The sequence below is a fragment of the Eumetopias jubatus genome, unplaced genomic scaffold, assembly GCF_037043125.1.
Source record: "Eumetopias jubatus isolate StellerSeaLion01/CBP00866 unplaced genomic scaffold, mEumJub1_p1.0 scaffold_13, whole genome shotgun sequence".
NCBI lineage: Eukaryota > Metazoa > Chordata > Mammalia > Carnivora > Otariidae > Eumetopias > Eumetopias jubatus.
This window is the reverse complement of record NW_028274819.1, coordinates 41,317,685-41,342,015: the sequence shown is the minus strand read 5'-3', so window position 1 is coordinate 41,342,015 and position 24,331 is coordinate 41,317,685. Positions and strand designations below refer to the sequence as shown.

Below are 24,331 nucleotides of genomic sequence, written 5' to 3'. Positions count from 1 at the left end.
TGGCACCTCGGAGCTCAATCGATGGTAGTGATTATTATCATCATTGGAGGGAAAATAGTGCATGAGCTGCAGAGCTGGGTGTAGGGAATAATGGGGAGCTGGGTCAGCCTTCCCCTTAGCCTCAAGAGAAGGCACCAAGGCTTCCACCCAACGACCCCCCCCTTCCTGCCCTCATACCCACAGGAGCTGGACTGCCCCAATGCCCAGGCACATCTGGATCATTTTCAGATGGGCCATATGGAACAGGCTGGAATCCAGATAAGCATCCTGGAGAGCAGAATGGCTGGGTGTGGGGTGATCAATGGAGGGGCAGGGCAGCCGGCTGGGGCTCAGGTACTGGGGAGGGCTGGCTGATGCTGCCCTTGACCAGTTTCTTCCCTCCCCCAGGCTGTCGTCCTCTGAGTGGATTTTACCGTTGTTTGTTGAAGGGACTCTCAAAGGTGATGTTTTCCTCCACGGTGGCATTCAGCAACCATGGTTTCTGAGAAGCGTAGGCCACGGGGCCTCTCTTCCTGGAATGAAGCAGGTGGGAGTAGGGGCGCCCTTCTCAGGGGCAGTTGTCAAGCAGAGGGTTTAGACTGGGGAGGTGCACTTGGCAGCAGTCTGCTTTCTGCGGCCCCCGGTGGCCAAGGGCGGGCTTGGTGCCTGGGTCTTCAACCCTGCCCTGCCCTGCAACCGACCTGTCCCACCCCTGTCATCTGTCTTCCTGAATCTATACCCAGAACTGGGAGGAGCCCAAAATGTGACCAAACCAAGTAAACCCTCAACCCCTAATTTCCTGCTTCCCTGAGTGGCCCTCAAACCACTTGCTTTTGATATTAACAGGTAATTCTCCAAGTGGAACTTTTTAAAAATAGAGCCAAGGAAACCACATGTAGTATGATAAGGTTTTTGAAGACCAAAAACAAGGAGGGGGGGCAGCTTGGTGCTCAGAAGCAGTGGAGGCCTCTGAACCATCTGATGGAGTACAGAGCCCCCCTGGGCCTCTTCCCTGCCCCTGGGCTGGGCGCTGGCGGGGGGCTGCCTTCGAGAGTTCCGTGGCTCCCTGGGGCCTGAGAGCCCCTCTGAGGAAGCCTGCCCATAGGGCAGGTGCTCCCGGGCACAGTACCTGATGTCCGAGTCGGCCACCGGCTCCCGCTCTGGGCTGCAGCAGGAAGAAAAGACACAACTTCAGGGCTCCCATGCATGCACCACCTTTTCCACAGACATCTGGGCTCCCTCAAACCCGGCATGAGGGTGCCTTCAGAGTCCCTGGGACCAAGGATGCAGCCACCCACGTTGCATGGAGGGGTGAGGAGTGGGCCTTGGCCATCCTGGGGGAGCCTCCGCTGCCTGACCCTGTGTAACATCCCCAGTATGTGTGGGGTGTGTGAGGAGGGCCCCAGGGCCCCAGCTGAGAGGGAGAATGGGGGAAAGGCACCAATGGTGTAAGCTTGTGTGTGTGTGTGTGGGGGGGGGAATCCCGTGTCACAGGAGTATGAAGGCCAATACGTGGCTCCTTCCAGGCTCCAGCCTCTGCTTCGGGGCTCAAATGCACAGACTCATCTCAGACAGACATGGCTGCCAAAACAGCTGGGCCACGGAGGGCTGTCTGGAAAGAGCCAGGCCAGGCCCGCAGCTTGTGTGTGGGAACCTTCGGCCCATGGAGCTCTAGTGGTGGCAGCCAGAGGGCCGAGAAGCCTCGTGCGGCCCTGTCAGCGGCTGGCGGTGGAATCTGGGGGATCTGCGGGGAGGGGCATGGTCAGCAGCAGTATCCCCGTGCTCTGGGCTGCCTGCAATGGATCTAGTGTCAGCTCTTTTGTCCTGCCGTTGTCATCCACAGGTCAGACTGGTGACATACTGTCAGCTCGGCCTTTTGGCTCAAGAACCATGGTTATTGTGGCTAGAGAGGCTGGGCCTGTCATCACACCCTGGCACTTGGGGACAAGGTGGGAGAAAGGGCAGAGGAAACATGGGGAAGTGAAATACTCTGGGGTCAGAGCCAAGGCCAGGGACTTGAGTGTAATTACAGAGTTGAGTCAATGTTCCCCGGTTGTGAGTTCATGCCCCCGCCAGGGTGTCCCGATGTGAGGTTGGGGAGGGTTGTGAGGGTCTCAGAGCCTCATTAATCGATTTCACCTAGACTTTTTCAGACCTGTACAATAAACATAAAGCAGTAAGGCCACATTTTCTGTCTGGCCTGGGGGATATCTACCTCCTCTCTCACAGCTGTGTTTCTCTTTTTTTTTTCAGGAGCATTCCCTAGGGTCTTTTTAGACACACTTTTTCCCCCCCGAATTGTCTTTTCCCTGCCACATTTCTTTTCCAGTTAAATGGTTTTTACTTGAGTCACAAGATTGTGCAAGCCTCACCTCCCCAAAATAAACCCTGTACCCATTAGCAGTGACTCCTTTTCTTCCTTCCCACCAGCCCATGGCAAGCAGGAAGCTACTTTCTGCTATCTACCATGACATTTGAACTAATTAGTTAATTTAAAAAAATTTTTATTTTAAGTAGGCTCCACACCCACCATGGGGCTTGAACTCACGACCCAGAGGTCAAGAGTTTTATGCTCCACCGACTGAGCCAGCCAGTGCCCCATTCACCATGAAATTTAAACCACAAATATATTATATATCTGTTTATATACTATATGGCCCTTTGAAGGGCCACAGACTGGCATGTCTAAGATTTTTTTTCTCACTCCAAGAACCAGATTTTGCCCTTGTTGAGAAAGCATGCCTTGTTATAAGGCCCGGTGCCTCTGACATGATGTAGGCTGCATACCCTGCAATCCAGACTCAGTACCCCACCCCCCTCCAAGCCCTCCCAGCCCCCCAGCTTCTTCCCTTTGTTGGGACCCACTTCTAACCCAGTTCCATGGCTGTACCTGGGGTCCTCTCCCGTCTCATCAGGAAGGCTCCTGGGGCACAAATGGGAAAAACCAACACCAGTTACTTCTCATTCCACTGCCTTTCTCTCTATCACAAAGGTCTTTGGAGAGCAGCCATCCCCACCACCCCCACCCCTTCCCCCCTGCCCAGTGTCCTCAAGTGGCTTCCTTGGGGCACAAACTGCTCTTCTCAATCTCTGTCCCTCCCACAGCACCCAGATGAGCACCCTCCCAATAGCAAAGGCTAAATCTGTGCTCCCGGCCAACTCAGGGCAGCAGTGAGGCTGGCTGGGCATCACGATGGTTGGTTTTCCAGTTGGGAAAACGAAAGCTCAGAGAGGAAAAGTAACTCTGCCAAGGTCACAATCAATTTATACAGTGCTTTCAAACTGTAGATTGGGACCCAATAATGGCATGTGAAGTAAGTGAACTGTAATAGCACTAAAAAAAAAAAAAAAAAAAAGTGTGCACGGCATTTGGTAAGATGTGTATTTTTTGGCCAATTTTTTTCTCTTATCTATCAATGCATGAACGTAGTGGACTGTGATGTAAAATGCATTTCATTTCACACTGTGGATTATAGTAAAAAAAATTTGAAAACACTGAGTGAGGCTACCTGAATTTTGGTGCCAACTCTGCCGGTGCTCTTTCTCCTCCCCCAGACCACCTCTCAACCTTCCAGAAATAGCCCTCTGCCAATGAAATGGGTGCTTCTGACATGCACATTTGGGGAAAAACAGTTGGCTCTGTTTTCATACAGATCTTACTTTAATCATACTAAAACCAGCTAACGTTTATATTGAGCTTTTGTAAGCACTGTGATAAGCACCCTAATAGTATCACTTTCTTAAAGCTTTAAATAATCACACGAAGGAGGTTGATTTTGACTGTCTCCACTTTACAAAGAAGTGAGGGTCAGAGAGGCTAAGTAACTTGCCCAAAGCCACACAGCCAGCACGTAGCAGAGGAAACAGATCTACCTGACTATAAAGCTTCATGCTCTTAATGACCATGCTACATTATTTCACTGTGATTTGTCAGGAACACGGGGATGGACAAAACCAGGGACAGAAAGGAGCCTGATGAATTCCATTCTGTCCCTCCTGAGGAGCAGAGCTAAGAGGAGATCCTGATGGATGTGTGGTCCCATGTCCCCTCAGATTCTGTTCTCCGATCTTTGGGTTCTCCTCTCTTCTCTCAACCCCACCTAACCTTGTGTTCCCCAAGCACCAGATTGCTATAATTTCTGGGCAGCTGGTAACGTGAGACAGATGAAAAACCAAAGCTTACAAATTCCAACTGTGGCCATGGCCCAGAGAAGCTTGTCTCTGGAATCTTCTTGCCTTGCCTGCTTCCAGAGTTGCAAAGTCTGTTATTTATCTGGAGGAAAGCGCATCTGCGGCCTCCCTGAGGACCCCAGCACACAGTGAACACTCTCGGCCTTAACTCAGTTTGCATCGTTGTCTGGGCTGCTCAGTTAGCCCGTATAATGGACTACCTTACTCTCTAATCAGCTCCTGGGTAAGTCTTTTATCCCCGGTGGGATTTAAAGGCAGGAAGAGCAACTTTTCCAGCCCCCACCTTGCTTAGCACACGACAGACCTGTAATAAAGGAGGGTTATTGGCTGACATCTTAGTCATTTGGGAAGAAGGGAGGGAGGGAGACTAGCACACAGTGAGAGCCATCCTCATGCCAGGCACAGTGTGAAGTTGTTGGTATGAACCACGTCATCCACAGGACAACACTATAAAGAGGTGTTAGTACCCCCATTTTATAGATGGGGAAACTGAGGCTTGGAGTTTGCATGACATGCCCAATGTTTCAGTTAGGATGAACGGAAGCTGGGGTATGAATCCAAGTACATCTTCACCTTTTCCTAGTATAGCCCCAGCCTCCCTAGAATGAGCCTCCCCAAGGCTTTGTGTGTAGATGTTTCCATCTGAAAATTACAAAATGGTACATGTGGCACGGACTTTCTCTCATTGATCACTGGGGTCTTAAATGTGTTGGGACCATTCCATCCCTCCTCTGTCTGTACCTTTGGGACCAAGCACTGAGCTGAAGGACAGTTCCTCCCCAGTTCTCCAACCCCATGTCCTTCCCTCCAACCAGCTAGTTGCTGGGCATGCGTGTGCGCACCCAGCAGAGTCAAGGCACAGAGCCTGCCTCACAGGGCTCGCCGCCTGGTAGAGCAAATCAGACAGGTACAGAGGTCAGAAAGTTATGAGGACCAAAACAAAGTAGGAGTAAGAAAGTATTATAGAAATTTCGGAGGAAAGGACCCACAAACACTTTGCAAATGCATAGAGAGAAGACTGGAAACTTCCAGGGGATGGGATATTAGGTGGTTTTTACCTTCTTTATACTTGTGTATGTTTTATATTTTCTAAGTTAATGGACGCTCTTCTAGAATCAGAGAACAATGTAAATTTCAAAAATAGTCTGGGGGAGAAGAAATCTGAGAGAGTGCGGAAAGGCTCCGAGAAGTCAGAGCCGAGATGAACTCTGAAGCAGGGGAGGCCCGAGTGCAGACAGAGGAAGGGAATTCTAGGTTAGAGGAAGAGGCAGTGCAGGAGGGCAGGCAGCGCAGAGAACTGGAAAGAATGTGCGATCTGAAGTGCGTCTCTGAGGAGCTTCTCCATTTGCTGGTTGTGAAATCCTCGGCAAGTCCCGTCCCTTAGGGGAGTCTCTGTTTCCTTCTGTATAAAATTGGGGTCATGGCCCAAACCTCAGCAACACTGGGAGAATATATTATAGACATAGCTCATAGCTAGTTGGAGGCAAGGCGTGGGGTTGCAGAACTGGGGATCACCCTTCAGCTCCGTGCATGGTCCCAAAGATGCACACAGAGGAGGAATCGAATGGGCCCGCCACTCATCTAAGACCCCAGCAATCAATAAACAGGGAAGAGGCAGAAACAGGTTACAAGAGGAAGTTAGAACTTTTGGGTCCCCAGGGTCCCTTCATCCTGCCCCTGACAGGCCCGTAGCTCCTGTTACCTTTTACCCACAGAGCCCTTTCCAATTAATGTCCTTGGGTCCTAACACCAAGTCTCTGAGAGGGGAAAGGGTTTTTCTCATTGTCCCAGTGAGGACACTGAAACTCAGAGAGGTAAAATAACCTGCCCAAGGTCAACAGCAAGCGAGGACCACCGTCCTGCAGACTCAGGACTACAACCAAAGACCATCGGGTTCCAAGCCTGCCTCATCACCTCCATGCCGTGCTCCTTATCTTGTCTGCTTACCGCCTCACCACACCTGCCTCCAGTAAACCTGGGGTCACCTGAGCCCTTTGCCCTTACTCCCCAAAGCCTCCAGGAACTGCAAGGGCAGATTGGACAGCAGGGCAGTCATGAAAGGAGGCTATTTCTCACCTGGTGGGGCATCAAGGGTCTTGGGAGGCAGCCTTCACACCAACCCCCACAGTATTCTGAGGCCAGCCCAGGGCAAGCAGGCCCCAGGCCGCCTGAGTGGGCACAGACAGAAATAATAAACAGCTCCTATGTGGATGCCTTAGCAGGTGGTGGGAGCAGGGGCAGCAGGAGCTCCAGGGAGCCTGATTTATAGTTCCTCATCAGGAAATGGAACGTTCCTCCCCACCCCAGCACTTTCCTCAGGGCCCTGCTTCCTGCCGGCTCCCTGGGGACATTTAAAATCATTCTCCTGCAGTCAGTAATGGCCCTATTCCCTATTTCTAGGGAAAGAATTTCAATGGAGTATATCTGCTAATATTAATTTTTCATCAAAGTGTTTTCTTCTTAGATATTAAGGAGAGAGTTTGCAGATTCCCAGGTTGATAGTGCGCCGAAGCAGACAGCCAGGCACCGGCAGGCACCTATTAGTAAAGTGGATGTTTGGGAGCCACGTGGTTCTCCCTGAGACCTGGGGCCGGCGGCCAATGTGCCGGGTCTGCCCAGGGCCACTGTGGTGAATCTTTAGCCCAGAATGCAGGCCCTCACCTGAGGGACCCTCCATGCCCACCCTGGGGCTCCGCCTGTATGCCTCTATCCACCTAGGACTTGTGAGCTCCCTGGGGTAGGTCTTCTCCTTTGTAGTCTGCACAGAGAAGTTCACAAAATACACCTCCTGTGCTGGGCACTTGGGGTACAACGTGGACTAATCCTTCGGTCCTGTCCTCAAGGAGCTCCGTTTCATGGGGGAGACAGACACATGAGCAGATAATCATTACACAGTGTGAGGCACACATGAATAGGGCTCCCACTTTCCAAAAGTTGGTGGGGAATTGTGTGGTGGAATTCTGAGTTAGGAGAACAGCCTGGGCAAAGGCATGCTGGCGGAGAGAGATGTAAAGACACATTTATGATGGCAGTCTCTTGAAGGTTATAAATTGTTCCCGGTTTGTTCATTTAGCAAAGGCTCTGTGGATGCAGAGAGACAAATAAGATATGGTCTCTGTGCCCAGGGAACTGACTACCATCTCTCCTGGGAGACAGGCCGGAGTGCATTCAAGAGCCACAGGGGAATTCTGTACCTGCCATAAAAGTCCATTGTCAAAGAATAATATTTATGATAATATTTATAGTGTACTTGCTACATGCTAGGTTAAGCCTCACATCAACCCCATGGGACTACGAGAAGACGGGTACAGAAAGGTCACGGCATTTCCCAAAGTGCAGAGCTCAGACCTGACCCCAGGCAGCCTGCCTCCAGAGATTTTGCTCCTTATTTCTGCTCAGCCATACTCGTCATTTGTTCTTTGAAAGAATACATGAATGGCTGTACAGACCAACCCGTCTCCCCAGAGCACTGGCCGTTCTGCCCCTCATAATCCCCCAGCTCCCTGCCCTCTGCCTCCTGGAGCTCTTCCCGGCTGCCTGGTCACCAGGCCTTGGCAGCGGCGTGGACAAAAACATCGGGGCAGCCTGGCATCGCCCCTGCCTCTGGCTGCAGACAGGCAGACCTGCAGGAAGGGCTGCCAGGTTAAATGCCATTTTGCTCCTGGCTCACTTTGCAAGTGCCTCCTCCCCCTGCGGACCTGGGCCCAGTGTCTGAGGCACGGAGCTTGCAGGCAAGGGAGGGGGCCCTCCACACACAGCCCCCACACTTCACTCACTCACTGTCCACGCCAGGTGGGCCGGACAGAGCTCGTCCATGTCCAGGATTTTGAGAGGCAAGCAGCAGATGATGGCTACGGAGCCGTGTCTGTCCAGACTCCTCCCAGCCAGTGTACGCTGTAACGAGCTCCCAACTGGTCTCCCTTTCTGCAGCCCCTCCCCCCCCTTCCTTTATCACCAGCATGATTCCTCTACAGCCTTCAGGCTAAATCTTATTTCCCCGGGGCCTAGTATATGGGGGTGTCTGAGCCGAGCCCAGCCCCCCTCCTGCTGTCTGCCGCTGCATCCCACACCTCCAGTGCTCCAGGTACCAGAATCATGTTCTTTCACATCAGCACGCCTTTGCCCATGCCGATACCCCTGCCCGGAACACCTTTCTCTCCTACCATTGCCTTTTTCATCAGATGAAACCCTGCTCATCCTTCAAGGCTCAAATACCACATCCACTTGAGCCTTCTCTCCTTGGCCACAGAGGTCCTTGTTGTTCCTCTGTGCTGGATTATGGTACTGATCTCCTTTCCCCCCTCCCAAAAAAGCGGGGGCTGTGTCTTAATCATCTTTGCATTGCTATCGCTGTGCCTAGGGTCTGGCACACAGTAGGCGCTCAATAAACAGGGGGGGGAGTGAATACATCAAGGTAGAGAGACGAGTCTGAGTTGCATGGCGAACAAAGTCTTGCAACTTCCTACAGTTGGCTGCAGGCTGCCAGGATGTGCCTCGCTGTGCTTGGGAGGGAAGCTGCACAATGGAGGAGGGCAAAATGGATGCTGGAGAAGCGAGAACCTTCTCATCACCAACCCCCGACCCAGACTCATATGAGGACAGAGCTGTGAGCACCTGGTTGGTGGCTCTGCTGACGAGGTAGAGAGGTGCCCTGGCCACCAGCGCTGCCGATTTGGGGACTATCAGGCTAACAATTTCTTCACACTGCTCTTGAGCTCCTTCTCTCTCAGCACTCAGTGGAAAGCCCATGCCCTGGAGCACCTAGGGACAAATCCCACTGCTGCCATTTGAGAGCTGGGTGGCCTCGGGTCACTTGCTTCGTCTCAGCTTCCTTATTGTTAAATGGGATGAATGATGTCTACCTCACAGAGTTTGGTGCAGACTGACTGAGACAATGAAGTAAATAAAGCGCCTTGCCCAGTGCCTGGCACATGAGTGCTGCTCAATGCTGGCTGCCCTAGAGAGGCCCCTTGTATCCCCCAGGCTGGGGCAGAGGCTTCCAAAGACAGACGCGGCAGTAGTCAGTAGCCTGAGGTTTGGCAAAGCTTGGAGAAGAGGTGGGGGCCAGGGCAGGGCTGAACCCCTGCAAAGCAGGCCTGCTGCCTCTGCAGAGGACAGAGAGGGGCTGATGCTGGTGTGAGGGCACCTGAGGTTGGCGGCTGGGGGAGGAGATAAACAAAGTGGGGGCGAGGGACCAGGCCCAGAGGGGGTTTGACTCATGCTGAGTGGGACACAGACCCAAGAATCCAGGGGCGGCCCCAATCTCTGGGCCCTATAATCCCATCTTCCATTCACAGATACACACTGTCAGCCAATGGGCAAGGGCTCCTCCCTTCAGAACCCTAAGGGGCAGTTGGTACAAAGACGTCCCCAGTCAGGCTGTGTTGAGAAATCCCCCAAATAAGACGGGGAATGGAGGCAGAGGCCCTTCTGTCCCTGATGGAATTCAGACTCCAGAGACTGAAGTCACAGGAAACCCAAAGCCCTTGTCTGCCAGCCCACAGCCCCACAGAGGAGGGAAACTTGCCATCTGTTGGATGCACCATTCAGGGACATTTTGGAAAAGCAGGGAATGGAGGTCCCTATAGGTATTCAGACACTGGGCCTTTCTCTCTGCTCAGTTCTGCACTCAGGTTTATGAAAAACCCGACCTCTTGAATGATAATCTCCCCCTAGAAATGATTGTAAGGAAAGCTTGTCGACAACTCTGATGGATCGGCTGCAAACCTTATTCCTGAATGGGCTCTATAAACCTGTCAGGTCCCCCTTGCCCGGGCTGTGGGTGTGGGGGCAGAGGGCCCTAGCTAGGCCCCACCCAGGCTTCTGTACATCTTTCCCACCCTCTTCACTTCTCAGCTCTTCTGTGCTTTTTATTTTTATTTATTTATTTTTTAAAGATTTTATTTATTTATTTGAGAGAGAGAATGAAAGATAGAGAGCACGAGAGGGAAGAGGGTCAGAGGGAGAAGCAGACTCCCCGCTGAGCAGGGAGCCCGATGCGGGACTCGATCCCGGGACTCCAGGATCATGACCTGAGCCGAAGGCAGTCGCTTAACCAACTGAGCCACCCAGGCGCCCCTCTTCTTTGCTTTTTAAAAAAGCTTCTATTTTATATGTATCTTTTATCAACTAGTTTCAAGTGGTTTTTTTTGGAAGTACGTGGGTATAAATAATAGATTCATGATTGACTCAACCTGGGGTTCTGGCTCTTTCATTAAGATAGTGATCTTTGTCCAGAAACCCACGTCTGTCTGGGTTATCTCTGGCTCCTCAAAACACCCACTGAGCGGTCTGTGTTGGTTTTGCTGATGACCAAGCCGGAAACCAATGTTTGTGCCGTAGTCTCCCACACAGGAAGGCAGTGTAGCCGAGCGTGCATATGAGATTTGGAGTCAAATGGAATTGAGTTCGAGTTCCAGCTCAGCCACTTACTAGCTGAGTGAATTCAGGCAAAGAGTTTAACCCTCATGGATAAAACAAGAACTGTTGACAGTCCTTATCTTGCTGGTTGTCATAAGGATCAAGTGAAATAATGCATGCAGAAGACTTAGCAAAGTACTGGGCACATAGTAAGGGTTTAGTAAGTACAAATGATGATGGTGGGAATAACAATGAACAGCATTAGTTAAGTACCCCATAAGTGCATGATGCACCCTCCCTTGAGGATAGTTGAAAGAAAGGCTGCCCACCTGCCCACCGTCTGCTCTCCCCACTAACTTGGCCCTGAGGATACATTTAGTACCTGTTCCAGAAGACGGCCCCTGAGATCTTCTGCATCTCCCCTAGGGTGGCTAGAAGGAGCGAGGACTTGCCGCAGCCCACCTGCCCCACGATCATGGTCAGCTGGCCTGCAGGGAGGGCGGGCAGCAGATGGGACTGGGGCAGGAGGGAGTCTGAACGACTACCACCCAGAAAGACAGACAGACAGATATACCCGACCCTGGGACCCCCATTTGCTTTCCTCCTACTTAGAATCCCCCTTTGAGCCTTTCTTTCTGGAACCCCTCCCAGGTCCTTCCTCCACCAGTGGTCCCCTGCTCCCTCCTAAGCACTCGCTGCTCTCCTTGCTAGTGCTCCCCAGGGCGAGCCCAGCTCGTCCTGGTCCCAACAGAGGCCATTCTGGTTCCCATCTCCATCCCACCTCCACGCTTTGCTCATGCTACTGCCTCTGCCAGGATGCCCACCGTGCCTCATGGCCTGAGGGATCCTGCTCATTCTCAGAAACCCCTCCTTTTCCATAGCGCCTTCCCTGGCTACTCGGGACTGCCCTTCTTGTTGTGAAGCACCCGCATGTCTGCAACAGATGCTTGGTCCTGCGGTCTTGTCCTTTCCTTGCTGCCGCACGCCCCCCTGCACGGGGACTCCTAGAGGACGCAGCCCACCCCTCTGCAGTGCTCATACCCCAGAGTACCCACCAGGAGTGAGCACTGAGCTGGTACTCAGTACATGCCGATTTTTTTTTTCTCTCCCTGTCATTCAGTGGACATGGGGAGGGGGCACTTTAGCTATGACTCTGAGGGCGCACTCCCGGACCATGCTGGAGAGGTGAGCCGGGCCATACCTCGGGGGATGCGGATGGTGATGTTGGACAGTGTGGGGATTCCATCAGGGGTCCACGTGAAGAAGCCTCCAATGATCTTTATTGGTGGTACCCCACCACCCGGAAGAGAACAGAAAGGCAGCTGGGTTCTCGTGCGAATGGTCTCTTGCCTCCCCTCCCCCACAAAAGCCAAAAAACACTGATTTCAGGCCCTGGATCACTTTTAGGGCAGGGTAGAGGGGCATGGCCTTCTCATGCTGATCCCTGCCCGAAGCACCCTCTCCAAGAGGACAGTCACACGTTCCCCCATTCAATGGAGAAGGAAGAGTTGTCCCTGGTTTCGGGACTGCAATGAACCCTCCCAGCAGGCAGGGTGACCTCCAGGGCAGAGGACTCAGCACATAGATCTCTGATGCTGAGCTCCCTCCTGGAATGGTGCTGGGGGGCCAGGTATGGGGGTGCAAGGTCCAGGACTCACCTGGACACACCAGTTGTCAGCATCCCCGTCTGCACTGGGGGCCAGCCTCTGCAGTGGGGCCGTGAAGCCCCGACAGTCCTCCCGGGCTGGATGCTTGCGGTTCACAACCTTAAGGGGCTGGGAATGGTCAGGAAGAGGTAAGGGTCCATAGGGGTGGGAGCTGTGCACGGAAGGGAGTTCCCTCTCCAATGAGGAAATGTGGAAGCAGGACACGCCAGGACACAAGCTACAGGCACTAGAGAAAAACACCGAGAGTGGCGGGGGAATGTCAGGCACTCACCACTGCCTGGTACTTGCTGTCTTGGCCCTGGGGCGCAGGCTCGCGGGGGGCACACTGCTCCTCGCGGATCTCGGCACTGGACAGGAACTCGCTCAGCTTTTGTACACTGCAGAGGAAGCACAGAGACACCCCTCACCCTTGCCAGGGGCAGAGGGGAGGGGAGAGGGAGGAGGGCGCACCCTGAGAGAGCAGCTCTGAGAAGGTTCTGGGTCCTGCGGTGCTGTCCCCGCAAAGCCCACACTGGAGGGGGCCAGACCAGCGGGCATCCGGGGTGGGCAGTCGGTGTTACCTGGATTTGTTAGGGTTGACCAGTCAGTGGGCCTGGGTTAGGGTGAGATTGGTTAGTTTTAGGGTTAGTTAAATGTTAAAGCTGGTTCATTGGTGTTGGGCTTTATCAGTTACTTTTGGAGTTAAGTTTGGTCAGTGTTAAGGTTAGTTAGGATTGGGATCGGTTATTAACAATAGCTAGTATTTATTGAGCATGTACTATAGGCCAGACACTGCGTTAAATGCTTTATAAGCATACAATTAAATTCCACTGGGGAAGGTGTCATTATTCCCAACTCAAGGAGGAGAAGGCCTCAGATAGTCTGGCCTCAGAGTGAGATTAGGAGTTTCTGCGTATGGAAATGCTGGATCAGCACCAGGGATTTCCAACAGGGGCTGCATCCTTGAACCTGTGGTTTCTATACAGAATCACAGAGCTGGGCTGGGGTGGGGGTGGGCGAGGAGGGGTGATCATCAGAGGTAACAATGCCATGGCCGATTAAACTGAATCAGCACAGCCAAGCCTGGACATGGGAGCTAATCTTTTCCCAGCCCTGGTTTAACTACTCCCTAGTTATATACTCCTTTGACCACAATTCTGCTGAGTTTTGCCCCCTTCTAGCCTTGAGCCCTGGTCAGAGCTTCCTCACGTAAGTTGCTCCTTCCATCAGCGACTTGGTTTCAACAGCTATTTCACCTTGCCAGCTTGCCTAGGACCTGCTAGGGTCTTATGGGTCAGGGCATGTCACTTTCCTCAAGGTTGAAGGGGCTTGGGTACAGAGCACATTTGTTACCGGCTGGTCTCACTGGCAATGGGAGGTGGCATGGCTCTCCCCAGAGGCGTGGCAAGCTCTAGCCTTCAAGGAACTCTTTCAGAGGTTCCAGGAGATCTTCACACTCCAGGTATGGAATTCCCCAGCCAAAACCTCAGGCCTCTACCCTCAGGTTTTCATTCCCAAGAGGGTGACGCCTCTGGGAGAGCGGCCACAGGGCTCTAGAGCCCAGCAGTGGGGGACCTCCCAGAGCTGCAAGCTAACCAGGGACAGGACATGCAGGCACTTAGGGGAAAGCTGCTTTACTGACCAGGGTTGGGAAGGCTCTGGGACCCGTGGAAAGAAGAGGGGATGTTCAGCCTGAGGAAGACAAAGATTCGGTGGATACCTTCTGAAATCCGAGGGGCTGCCATGCGGGAAGGCACAGTGCTCATTCTGTGGGGCTCTGGAGGGTAGAACCACTACTGATGGGTAGAATTTACGAGGAGATACCAATTCTGGCTCAACGTTGCATTTTTTCTTTCTTTTTTTTTTTTTTAAATAGAGTTGTCTTGCAGGTGCCATTGAGTTCCCTCTCCTTGGAGGCACGTAAGCCAGTTGCCTAATTCCTTCTCAGGGATGGCGTGGAGGGGAGCCGCACATGGCTAAGTCCCTCTGGCCAACTCTGACCACCTTCAGGGTGGCCCAGGTCAACGGGGAAGCATGTCTTAGACCAAACAGCTGTAGTTGCTGTGGTCACGGGCGTAAGCCCTGGGGCCACCACATGAGCTGCCTGTCCGGTGTGTTTGCTGGACTCTCCTCTCACCTGACGAGAGCTTTGACTGTGGACCGGACCACGCTGGACAGCAGGAACAGTGGTGTGACCAGGATGTGGAACAGCGAGAGGGAGGCAAAGGCCACCGAGGGTGAGAAGTCGGCCCCTTTGAAGAAGCTGACGTGGCCCACGAAGGTCTGTGGACGGAGGCACATGGGACATGTGTGACTCAGAGCCTGGGCCTCTCCCCCACAGGCAGCGCTCAGCCCTTGGGCTGGAACGGGGGACCCAAGGAGAACTTTCAGTTCGAGACCCCTTCATCCTCTTCAGTCACCTCCTGGAAACGTCTCCAGCAAGTTTAGGACTTCAAGCTGGAGGGCCGGAGCTGCTGCCCCGTGCCCTGCCCCCTCCTGGCCAGGAATGACCAGAGAGGAGCCCTCGGGGTAGGTCAGCTCTGTTCCCTCAGACAGCAGTCCTCAGTCGGGGAAAATGTCCACACGATCATTCCCAAACCACCCCCTCTCTGTGCCCGCCCCCGGCTACCTGGCCGGCTCAGCAGCCTCTGTTACCCAGAGTTCCCCAAGGATCCAGGTCAGACCCAGCCCAATAAATCATGTCAAAAGTGAATTCCCAAGGGTGCCTGACAGGCTGTGAACTCGCCACAGCTCAGGGACACCGGCCCCGGTGGGGGGAGTTGGGGGGCGGGGAGCAAATGCATCTTTTTAAAGAACTGTGGCCGTCACAGAAGCTGGATGGGAGCCCTGGGCTGGTGGGGGCCTGGGCCTTTCTGGAGGGGCACACCTTGGGGCCCCACTGCTGGGCTCCCACACAGCTTGGGTCAAAATCGCTTTAGAAAACCTCCATTGTAATATTTAATGGCGCCATTGTTGGCGCCATGTTCTTAAATTTCAAAAAGCAGGTTACAAAACTGCATGTATGGCACAATCCTATTTTTGTAAAAATGTCATATTATGTGCCTTAAAAAGGGACTGGGAAAAAACACATTAAAGATGTTGCCAGTGGGATTATGGGTGATTTAAATTCTTTTCGTCCTTTCCTTTCTGAATTTCCCAACGTTTCTGCAATAAACACGTCTTACTTTTATAATTTAGGAGTTTGATAGCTCTTTTGAAAAGACAGCGAGATCTCTTTAAAGCCTAAGCTGCTGGTCGGTCCGGGCCCAGAGGCAGGGGCCCCTGTGCCCTGCCTGTCCGCGGGGAGGGACCTGCTCCGCATACAGACTTTCAATCTGTTGCCCTATTTTCAGTCCCACTGCCAAGCGCACCATCCAAAGTCCTTGTGCAGAAAGGCCAAACCCTGGGTGGCCTCTCGCTACAGCCGTGCTCTGCCACCCACCCCAGCCGGAGATGGAGAAGGGGTCCACTTACGATGAGGACAGCTGCAATGGGGATGGCCGTGTTCATGAAAACTGTGGAGGAAGCACAAGGGAAGGTTAGTGGGAGGGATGAGATGGCTACAGATGAGGCTGCCCAGGGTGGCCCAGAGGGAGTGCGGCCCGGGGGTCCTTTCTGCAGCCAGCAGGGCAGAGCTGGGCAGGGGAGGGGCGGAACTCCAGCCCTGCGGTCCCTCCAGCTCCTTACCCTGCTTCCCTCAGGACTTTTGTCCCCTGTGTCTGACACCCCGCCTTTAGACAGAAGCTTCAGTGCTTCTATTCTGCTCCAGGGGCCAGTGTGAAGGAAGCCCTGTGCAAGGTGGTGAGAGAAGGATCGGAGAGGTGACTGTCTCTGGGCAACTGCGATGTCAGCAGTTGTTTCTGGGGGCACTAGGTTGCTAGCCCTTCCTCTGCCTTCGGTCCCTGTGTCCCCTCAAGCCAGGTTCTCTCTGAGGCTTAGGGGACTGCTAACCTCTCAAGGCTCTTGGGAAGGGTTTCGAACTCACTCACACTGAAGTACTAGGAACTAAGGACAGCTTGAAAGAGCGTCTCCCTTGGCTCCAAGGCTTAGCGTCCATGCCCAGGCGGGCAGTTGGTTTGCTGTGGCCCTTGGGCCCTTCACAGGGATTCCAGAGAGCCACGAGAGCCGGACTTCAAGTCAGAGGAGGGTGGAGACCCTGACCTCGGGCAGGTCACTTACCTTTCCTGCGCTTCGGTTTCTTCACCTGAGTTTTGTAAACTTGAATTTACTTGTTCACATGCTCTGGCTTCTTCCAAGGTAAGAGGGGATAATAATGTATGGAATAGGCTCCGTGAGCCCGGGATGCTGCCTGAACATCACACCTCACAGGCTACGAGCTTAGCTCTGCTCCACAGGTCACGCTCCTCTGGCCCAAGGTGTGAGATGCTGGAGAGAGCCCTGACCCCAGGCCTAAATTTCCAGAGAGCAGCCCTCCTGGAGTAAGAGATGACTATCCTAGCTGCCATCTTCCCATGACCTCCCCCTTCCTTCCAGGAGCCTTTTCCAGACCAGCCTAGAAAGGAGTCTGGTTGTATAATTAGCCAAATTAAAGCAGAAGGAGCCAGGAGCCAGACGCCAAGGGATCAGCCTGTGCACATGGCCCCTATCTAATGAATGATGAAGTCTCTGGAGACGCTGAGGCGTTACAGATGGTCAACACGATTCCAAGAAGCTGACTGTCTACTTATTCCAAGAATCCGTTACCAGCTAGGACATACGCAGTGCATTCTGGATGTGTGGGACCCCAAGTGAGGGCACGAGCATGGCCTCTGGCCATAGGGGGTCCTTGTCTGAGGAAGGGGACGGAACTATGCTCTCAGGAAGCCCCTGTTATGATGGGGACACAGACAACATGCTCTAGGCGGTTCCCCAGCAGACAGGAAAGATATCGGGCCCATTTTTGGGGGGAATTCCTCATCTGAAGAGGGAAACAGCCCCAGCCATTGGAGAGTTCCCAGTCTCATGGAGGAGATACAGCTGGTGCTCTTGTGGGTACTGCTAATCTCTCTGACCATAAGGCTTTTGATCGATACCAATATAATACCTGACCTTTAACTGCCCTTCCTGAAGAAGGTGCTATGGTCTCCAGGTACCCTCCACAGGCTGCAGCGCTCCCTCAGAGTCTCTGGCAGGGGGCAGTACCAACATTATCGGGTTTCCTACGGTGTGGGGGACCCAGCTCAGGGATGTAGGACATAGCACAGCCATCAGGCTAGAGAGAGGGAGGGACAGGAGGACACCAGCAGGCCTGGACCTGTGACCATCACCAGCCATACGGCTCTAAACATTGGGGTGGCCATGCTCATCCCCTCCAGGGCCAATTATTCCCAAAAGCTCCTTTCAGGCAGGGGCTTCCGTCTTTTTCTCTTCTGCCTGTCCCCATCAATAAGCACCACCCCGAGGCCCCCTGCCCCAGGCTGAGACCCCCCTCCCGCACACCGGGGGCTCAACTCCCAGCTCAAGAATAGGCTAGAAGTTAGGTTGCAAATTGGCACAACTCTGCTTAGAAAGCAATCTGGTGCTTTGTTAGCTAGAGCCACACAGAAGTTCAGACCTTCCGATCCTGTAATCTCTCTCCCGGGAGTTTATCTTGAATAATCACTCAAGAGAAGCACAAAGCCCTCAGCAAGACGGTGTTAGCTGCAGTGCTATCTGTTACAGCAGAACAAAACCACAACCACAGCAATAAACCACCCGAAACGAAAGAAATTGGCAACATCCAATGCCAACTGGCTGTTTTAGTAAATGTGGTACATCAGCTCTAGGGGAGATTTTGCAGTCAGAAATGTGTGATAATTGACATTTTGTTCTACTGCATGTTTTCTCTGGTTGTGATTTTTTTTTTAATTTATTTTTTTCCTATTTTATTCCTTTTTTCTTGCAGCGGCCTGAACTCCTTTGAGGAATGAGACAAGCTATAAATAAATTTGAAAATGAGTTTTCCAACGCTGATGCAGCAGTGTGGAGAATGTATATGATATAATTAATTTCTGCCCTGTTCTGTTGTTGTATGGAGACATTAGCGAATGAAAATGTAATTTTCCATTTCCCTCACCCTCTCCTGGAAGGACAGCGTTTGTGCAGGGAGCTCTGGGTCCCCTTCAGGGCGGGGGTTGGGGAAAGAGAATCACCAGCTGCTTGTGTTGTCAAGGCCTCTCTGAAGACCACTGCACTGGGCCCTGGGGTGGACATGGCGGGAACCAGGGGCGCTGCAGGCTCTGGCGGGTCTCTGAGCTCAGCAGACACTCTGGTACCCAGTGAGGGTGGGGGGAAGGGAGTGGGGTGTCCCAGCTGTCATGAGTTGAAGACCTGAGGCCTTGCCTCCGTTTTCCTGAACCCCATAACGTCCCATAAGACATTAAAGGTGGTGGATGGGTGGGAAATATGACCAAGAATTGGCGTGGGGTGGGCTGACTCATTTGGATTTGATCTGGGTGGGGGGTGGGGGCCGTGCCAGGGGAACTAGGGGGGTGGGGGCGGGAGAAGAACATGATAGTGCTCAAATCGTAAATGCTAGGGAGCAGGTAGTACAGTGAAACAGCTCTAAGTGAAAGCAGAAGATTAGGAAATCCTGTGTGAGTGTGCTACCGTTTCGGAAAAGTGTCATAGCATGTAGGCAGGCCCGCCATGCCAAGTTTGAAAGTGAAAGTCTTTCTGGAACGGTGTAGACATATGAGTCTGTGTTGTTTTAACAGCCTCCTCTCCAAATATCCTTTAAGAAGTATTCTTTCAAAAATTACTTGTTGAGGATCTTCTCTGTCCCAGGTGTTGTGCTGGGTCCTGGGAGTGTAGTAGTGAACAGTTGTGTCAGCTTTTCATACTGCCCTGGACCCAAAGCAAACAACAAATCAGTCCAAACCCAAGCAGGGCTCCGATCAGCCACCCTCTCCACCCGTTCCCCCCCACCCTCCTGGCTTTGCTCAAGAAACACCGCCTGGCCTCGTGGGTGCCCCAGCCTGCCCCGCAGTACCAGGAGCTTTTCATTCCCACCGCATTGATAAATATTTCAGAGGCCATGTGTCCGGGACACAGCCGGCCACTCGTGCCTCTGGTTAGCTTCATCTTTGTCTCCATGGAGGGCAGGGGGGCGGCGGCAGGTTCCAGGCGGGGCCTAACTGCAGGTGCACCTGCCAGAGGGGAAATGTATTTTCAATGCACCCAGTCGGATGGTCGGCCCACGGTCGACAGAGGGCAGGGAAAGGGGGGTCTGCTGCTGACAGTGGAGGCAACGTGGCAGGAGGGCCCACAGGCACACTGAGTCTGCCCCTTCACGGATGCACCTCCCCGCTCTCCCTCCGCCACCTCTCGGCCCAAGCAGGCCAGGATCTGCACCAGCTGCACACTGTGGCTACGCCAGCCAGTGGAAGGAAGGGCAGACTTTGAAGAGGAAATTCACAGAAGCCGGAGGAGGAAGGGGGACCAGGTCTGGAGGTCACCGTGTCGTGCAACACTTCCCGCTCTGAGTCAGGGGCTCCACAGAGGAGGACAGGGGCAAGACTCGCCAAGAACAGCCGGGCCCTGGCAGGTGCTGGGTGGCCTGAGACTGAGGTTCGCCAGCACCACCCTGCCCACCCCCACGCTCCTATCTGTGGCACAGCTGGGCTTGGGGTTTCGCTTTTTGTTTTTCCGGACACGGAGGGCCCACCTGGCTGTGGTTCAGACCCAGCTGGGAAGACCGAAGCCCCTTCACCACAGAACACGGGAAGTGATGGCAAACACACCTGTCCTTTCCCTAAACTCTTTCAGTGGCTCTCCTGCCTTGGGAGAAAGTCCAGGGTTCTGAACACAGCACACCATCGGGTCTTGTTACCATCTCCCCGCCGAGTTATGCTCCAGGCTTGAATACACCATCATCCTTCTCACCTCTAGGTCTTTGTGCCTGGAACATTCTTCCCCTCATCGGGCTAGCCTCTAATCATCCTTTGGGCACCCCTGAGAAGATTTCCTTGACACCCACTACTGTACAGACTAGGTTGGATAGAACTCTACAGGCACCTCAAATACCCCCTTCTGTTCCTCTCACTCACAACACACTTACACATCTGGCCTCCCTGCAAGACTCTGAGGAACCCACAGGCAGGACCACAATTTCTTCTCAGCACCACATCCCCTGTGCCTGGCACAGGTCCTGGCCCAGGTCCTGGCCCGTCATGGGCACTCAGTAAACATTTATCAGCTAAGTGATGAGAGAAACAAAAGAGGCCAGGGTCAGGTAAGTACCACAAAAGAGAAAGCAGGGCATCTGGAACTGAGCCCCTGGCGCTGGCCTCATTCACAGCCAATGTTCATAGCACAGTCTCTCTCAAGGCTGGGAGGGAGAGGATCGTGCTTGCCCCCTCGTTAATGCGCAAGGCCCTGGTGGAGTCTGGCACAGAGAGAAGGCCCTGGGATGGGTGCTGAACGAAGGACACCATGAACTGGCCGAATGGTTGTTGGTCCACGGGTAGGGCCTAGGACCCCTTTGTCACTCCTGCAAAGCTTGTCCTCCAATACATGGTGGGGCTGGACACCTAGAGTCACCAGCTTCTGTAGGGAAAAAAGGAACCGACTTCTCAGGGGAGTGGCCCCAGCACTTGCCTCCAGCTTTTCCCTACTTTACTTTCTACTCATTGAAACCCTGCCCATCCTACGAGGTGCAGCTCAAGCCACCTCTTGCAGGAAGCTCTGGTGAAGTCCCAGCCCATAGGGGCTTCCTTCTTTTCTGATCTCTGCCATTTACTGGCTGAGGACCTGGGCCAGTCATTTCACCTCCCTGAGCCTCAGCACATGGGGACAGTAGACCACACAGCTCACAAGGCCATGGTGAGGACTGAATGCCATCAGGCTCGCTAGGCAGCCAGCACAGGGCAGGTCCATGCCACGCAGTGCTCCCCGCCGCACTGTCTCGTGTACGGCAGCTCTGAGTTCTCAGCAGAGCAGAAAGTCCTGGAAAACGGGGAGCACCACGTATTGTCTCTTGCACCCCTCCCAGGGCTTAGCACAGGGCTGGGCACCCAGGCTGGGCTCACTCAACCCCCGCTAAGTGACCTGCATCTCTTTTTCTTCAATTCTGGATTTTGATGGTAGGGAAACGGTATCCATTTCCTTCCCAGCCCCCTGCCCTGCCCTGCCCTGTACCAGCTCAGGGCTCTGATGGCGAGAGCATCTGACAGAGTGTCAGAGGTACCCTAATCTGCCCAGTCATCTGACAGCTGGGCACACGATGACTGCACTGAGAGCCCAGCAGGTGGCACTAGGATGGACCCCAGCAGGAAGAGTGGCTCTGGGGCTCTCCTGCGGTGCCAGGACCCCATGCCTGGCGCCAGGGAAGAGAAGGAAAGATGCCCCATTACCTCAAGCCTAATGACCTATGTCCTGATCCCTGGTGACAGGGAGCAGAAGGCAGGAAGTCCAGGAGGAGGTAAACAAAAACACACTCACAGCATATACCTGCAGCCAGGAGGGGCCCCTCCCGCCCCGTCTCCCCACTCCCCCCCGGCTGACTAACAGACCTTTCCCAGGAAGGGCAAACCTGGAGTAAACAGCACTTAGCTTTCAACGCCCTCCGGGAGGGCACTTCCCTTTCCCTCCCACTGCCCTCTTCCAGGGACCAGCCTGGGATGTTCTGTTCATCCTTCTAGGTCGCTGAGCCCTGGACAGACCCCTGCTTGGCTCCAGAGCCCCTCACTCCTAACACAGTCATCTCAGCCCCTGACAACATGGCATCTTCTTTCCCCCACGTCTTCCTGGCCCCAGGACCTTTATAAAGCCATGGCTTGTCTTCTGAGGGCTCTGCGGGACAAAGAAGACCTACTAGATAGGCTTCAGTGGGCTAACCTGGGAACCTAGGCATCACACAATGTTGTTTATATACAATACATCCCAGGTTGTAGTTTGGAATGCAGGACACGAGCATACACCTCCTCGGAGCAAAGTAGCTGTTAGCTGCCCCCATCGATGTGACCTGTGGTTGCCCTTACTTTGCTGCTAGGAATCTTGGGGCCCCAGTGCCCCCAATTTCCTTGCTGCTTCCCTTCCCTAGCTCCCATCGCAGCAATGGGGAGCCTGCCCTACCCCACCCTGTTATGCTGTTGCTGGAAGAGGCAGTCACCCAGCTGTGGGGGGAAACCCTCCTCCACCTCAGCAGCTGTTCCCATTGGTGAGATGTCTGGAAGCCAGGTGTCCTCACCTGGGTTATATGCAGTGTGGGGTTACTGTTACCACAACCAGGCCCAGGGGCAGGCAGAGCTGACAGGGGGAAGAAGGAAGAGGGCCTGGGGCTCAGACACTGGTTTCTCTCAGCTCCCCACATGTTCCTTTCCAATTTCTCCTACCAATCCTGTGGCGTGCCCAGCCTGAGGGTGCTCAGAGGCCCTGAACACGCATGGTCAGGGCTGAGGGTCAAGGGGAGACACCAGGAACCTGGAGTGTCTCGGTGAGGATTCCAGGAAGCCACGCTGCCTGCCATGTTCACAACTCCATTCTGAGAAAAGCAGGCCCTAGCAGGACTCTCTGCAGAAAGACGCCATGACTGGTGCCATGGATGGTCGGGCCATAGGACACCATGGTCTGGATGGACACAGGGAGTGAGACACTTGGGGTGCTCAGTGTAAGTCCTGCCCTGGGAGAAACTCCAGCTTGGATGCTAGCCACCTGGCCCCCCTGGACCCTCTCTTTAGGCAATATGAACACCAGGAACACACAGAAGACCTGAGTGGCCATCTCATTCTCCATGACCCTATCTGGGAGGCATGCCCAGTGCACCCTCCACTCCCGGCCCACCCCCGGTGACCCCCACAGCGGTGTTTCTTCCTGGCACACCAAAAGAACCCACTTCAGCTGGGGGTGGTGGTCAGCCGAGTGTGTCTCTTCTAACTTCCTCCCCCGTCTCCCAGGCCCATCAGAGCCCATTCTTGGTTGTTTCTCTCCTACTCAGAGAAAATCGTCTGAAAATGGGGCCCCATAGAGTCCTAAGTTTTCCTCAGCCCACATAGGGGCCCAGCCATTGGTGGAAAATAGCACGAGCCTCCAGCGGATCTAGTCTGAGCCATGCCGTTGACCTCAGGAGCGACCTCAGGAAAACACCCCGCTCCGGCCCCCCATTTCACATCTGTGAAATGGTTCTCTCAACCGGCAGGAAACACTTTCTTTGTGTCTCCTTGCCCCATTCTATGGAACTTCCACAGATCTGTCTTTTAACTCACAAAGGTTCTCTTCAGGTATGTTAATTCATTTAAGCCTCACACTTGAGTCATTTTTGTCTCCTTCTTTTCCTCTCTCCGGGGCCTTTCCTTGGCCCTTCCTACCACACTGGCTCTTAAACTGGACAGGCCAGGGAACCAGCGTGAGGTCGCCAGCTGCTATCTCCATCCCAACCACGCACGTGGGCACTAAGCGCAACAGGGTGGGTCCTCGGAAGCCCCTAGACCAACTGTAACAGCAACTTGGGCCAGGGTTCCATCAGCCGCCTGACTTCCATAAGCCCTGGCCTGGCCTGGGGATCCTGTCCAGCAAATTAATTTTAACAACCAAAATTTTAATTTCTGGAAGTCCTTTTGCCCCTTTTCCCCCTGATGCTTTTCTGTTTTACCTTGTGGGTTTAACACCTTCCGTTAGCTCTTTAATTAGGTTGGACATGCTTAGTTTATGATCTCTTTTTCAGAGTGTCTTATCATTTCCAGGTACCGAGGGAATAATTCCCCTGTTGTTTTGCATTTGATGGCTCATACTCAGGTGGTACATTTTTCTTCGGTGGAGCTCCATGTTCTCTGGAAAGTACTTGTAATATGTGTGTCTGCTAGGACCTAGGGGTTTTACCAGTTTTGGTCTTTATTTTTTTCCCGTATATATATGCTGGGCTTGGGGTTTCCTAACTACTTGGATTCAGTCCCTACATCTGTGAGTACCTCAGGTTTGAACTTCTGTTCTTTAAGAAGAACCTTTCTCCTTCTGATACCCCAGGTAGGTGTAAGCTTCCTTGTAGCTGCTCCAGGGCAGTGAGTCTTCAGGCCCCCAAGAATTCAAAACTGTTGCTGTTTATGTAAATGTACGGCTGCCTCCCAATAAGAGATCAGTTCAGTGGAGTGTAAAAGACCTCCCTCGTCTTTGTCATCACTGTGTCTCGAGGGCCAGGACAGTGCCCTGCGCACAGCAGGCTGTCGATATACATTTGCTGG

General features: G+C 53.4%; 1 protein-coding gene across 1 annotated transcript in view; it reads right to left on the bottom strand.

Moving 5' to 3' along the window:
• Positions 1 to 24,331, bottom strand: part of ABCC8 (ATP binding cassette subfamily C member 8) — a 72,890-nt gene that overhangs the window by 19,309 nt on the left and 29,250 nt on the right. The window contains exons 11-19 of the mRNA XM_028116825.2: positions 15,651 to 15,691; positions 14,314 to 14,459; positions 12,469 to 12,574; positions 12,189 to 12,305; positions 11,732 to 11,807; positions 10,913 to 11,018; positions 2,870 to 2,902; positions 1,109 to 1,144; positions 414 to 512 (exon numbers count right to left, since the gene is read on the bottom strand). Of these exons, the coding sequence (XP_027972626.2) occupies positions 414 to 512; positions 1,109 to 1,144; positions 2,870 to 2,902; positions 10,913 to 11,018; positions 11,732 to 11,807; positions 12,189 to 12,305; positions 12,469 to 12,574; positions 14,314 to 14,459; positions 15,651 to 15,691 (760 nt within the window). The remainder of the gene's footprint in view (positions 1 to 413; positions 513 to 1,108; positions 1,145 to 2,869; positions 2,903 to 10,912; positions 11,019 to 11,731; positions 11,808 to 12,188; positions 12,306 to 12,468; positions 12,575 to 14,313; positions 14,460 to 15,650; positions 15,692 to 24,331) is intronic.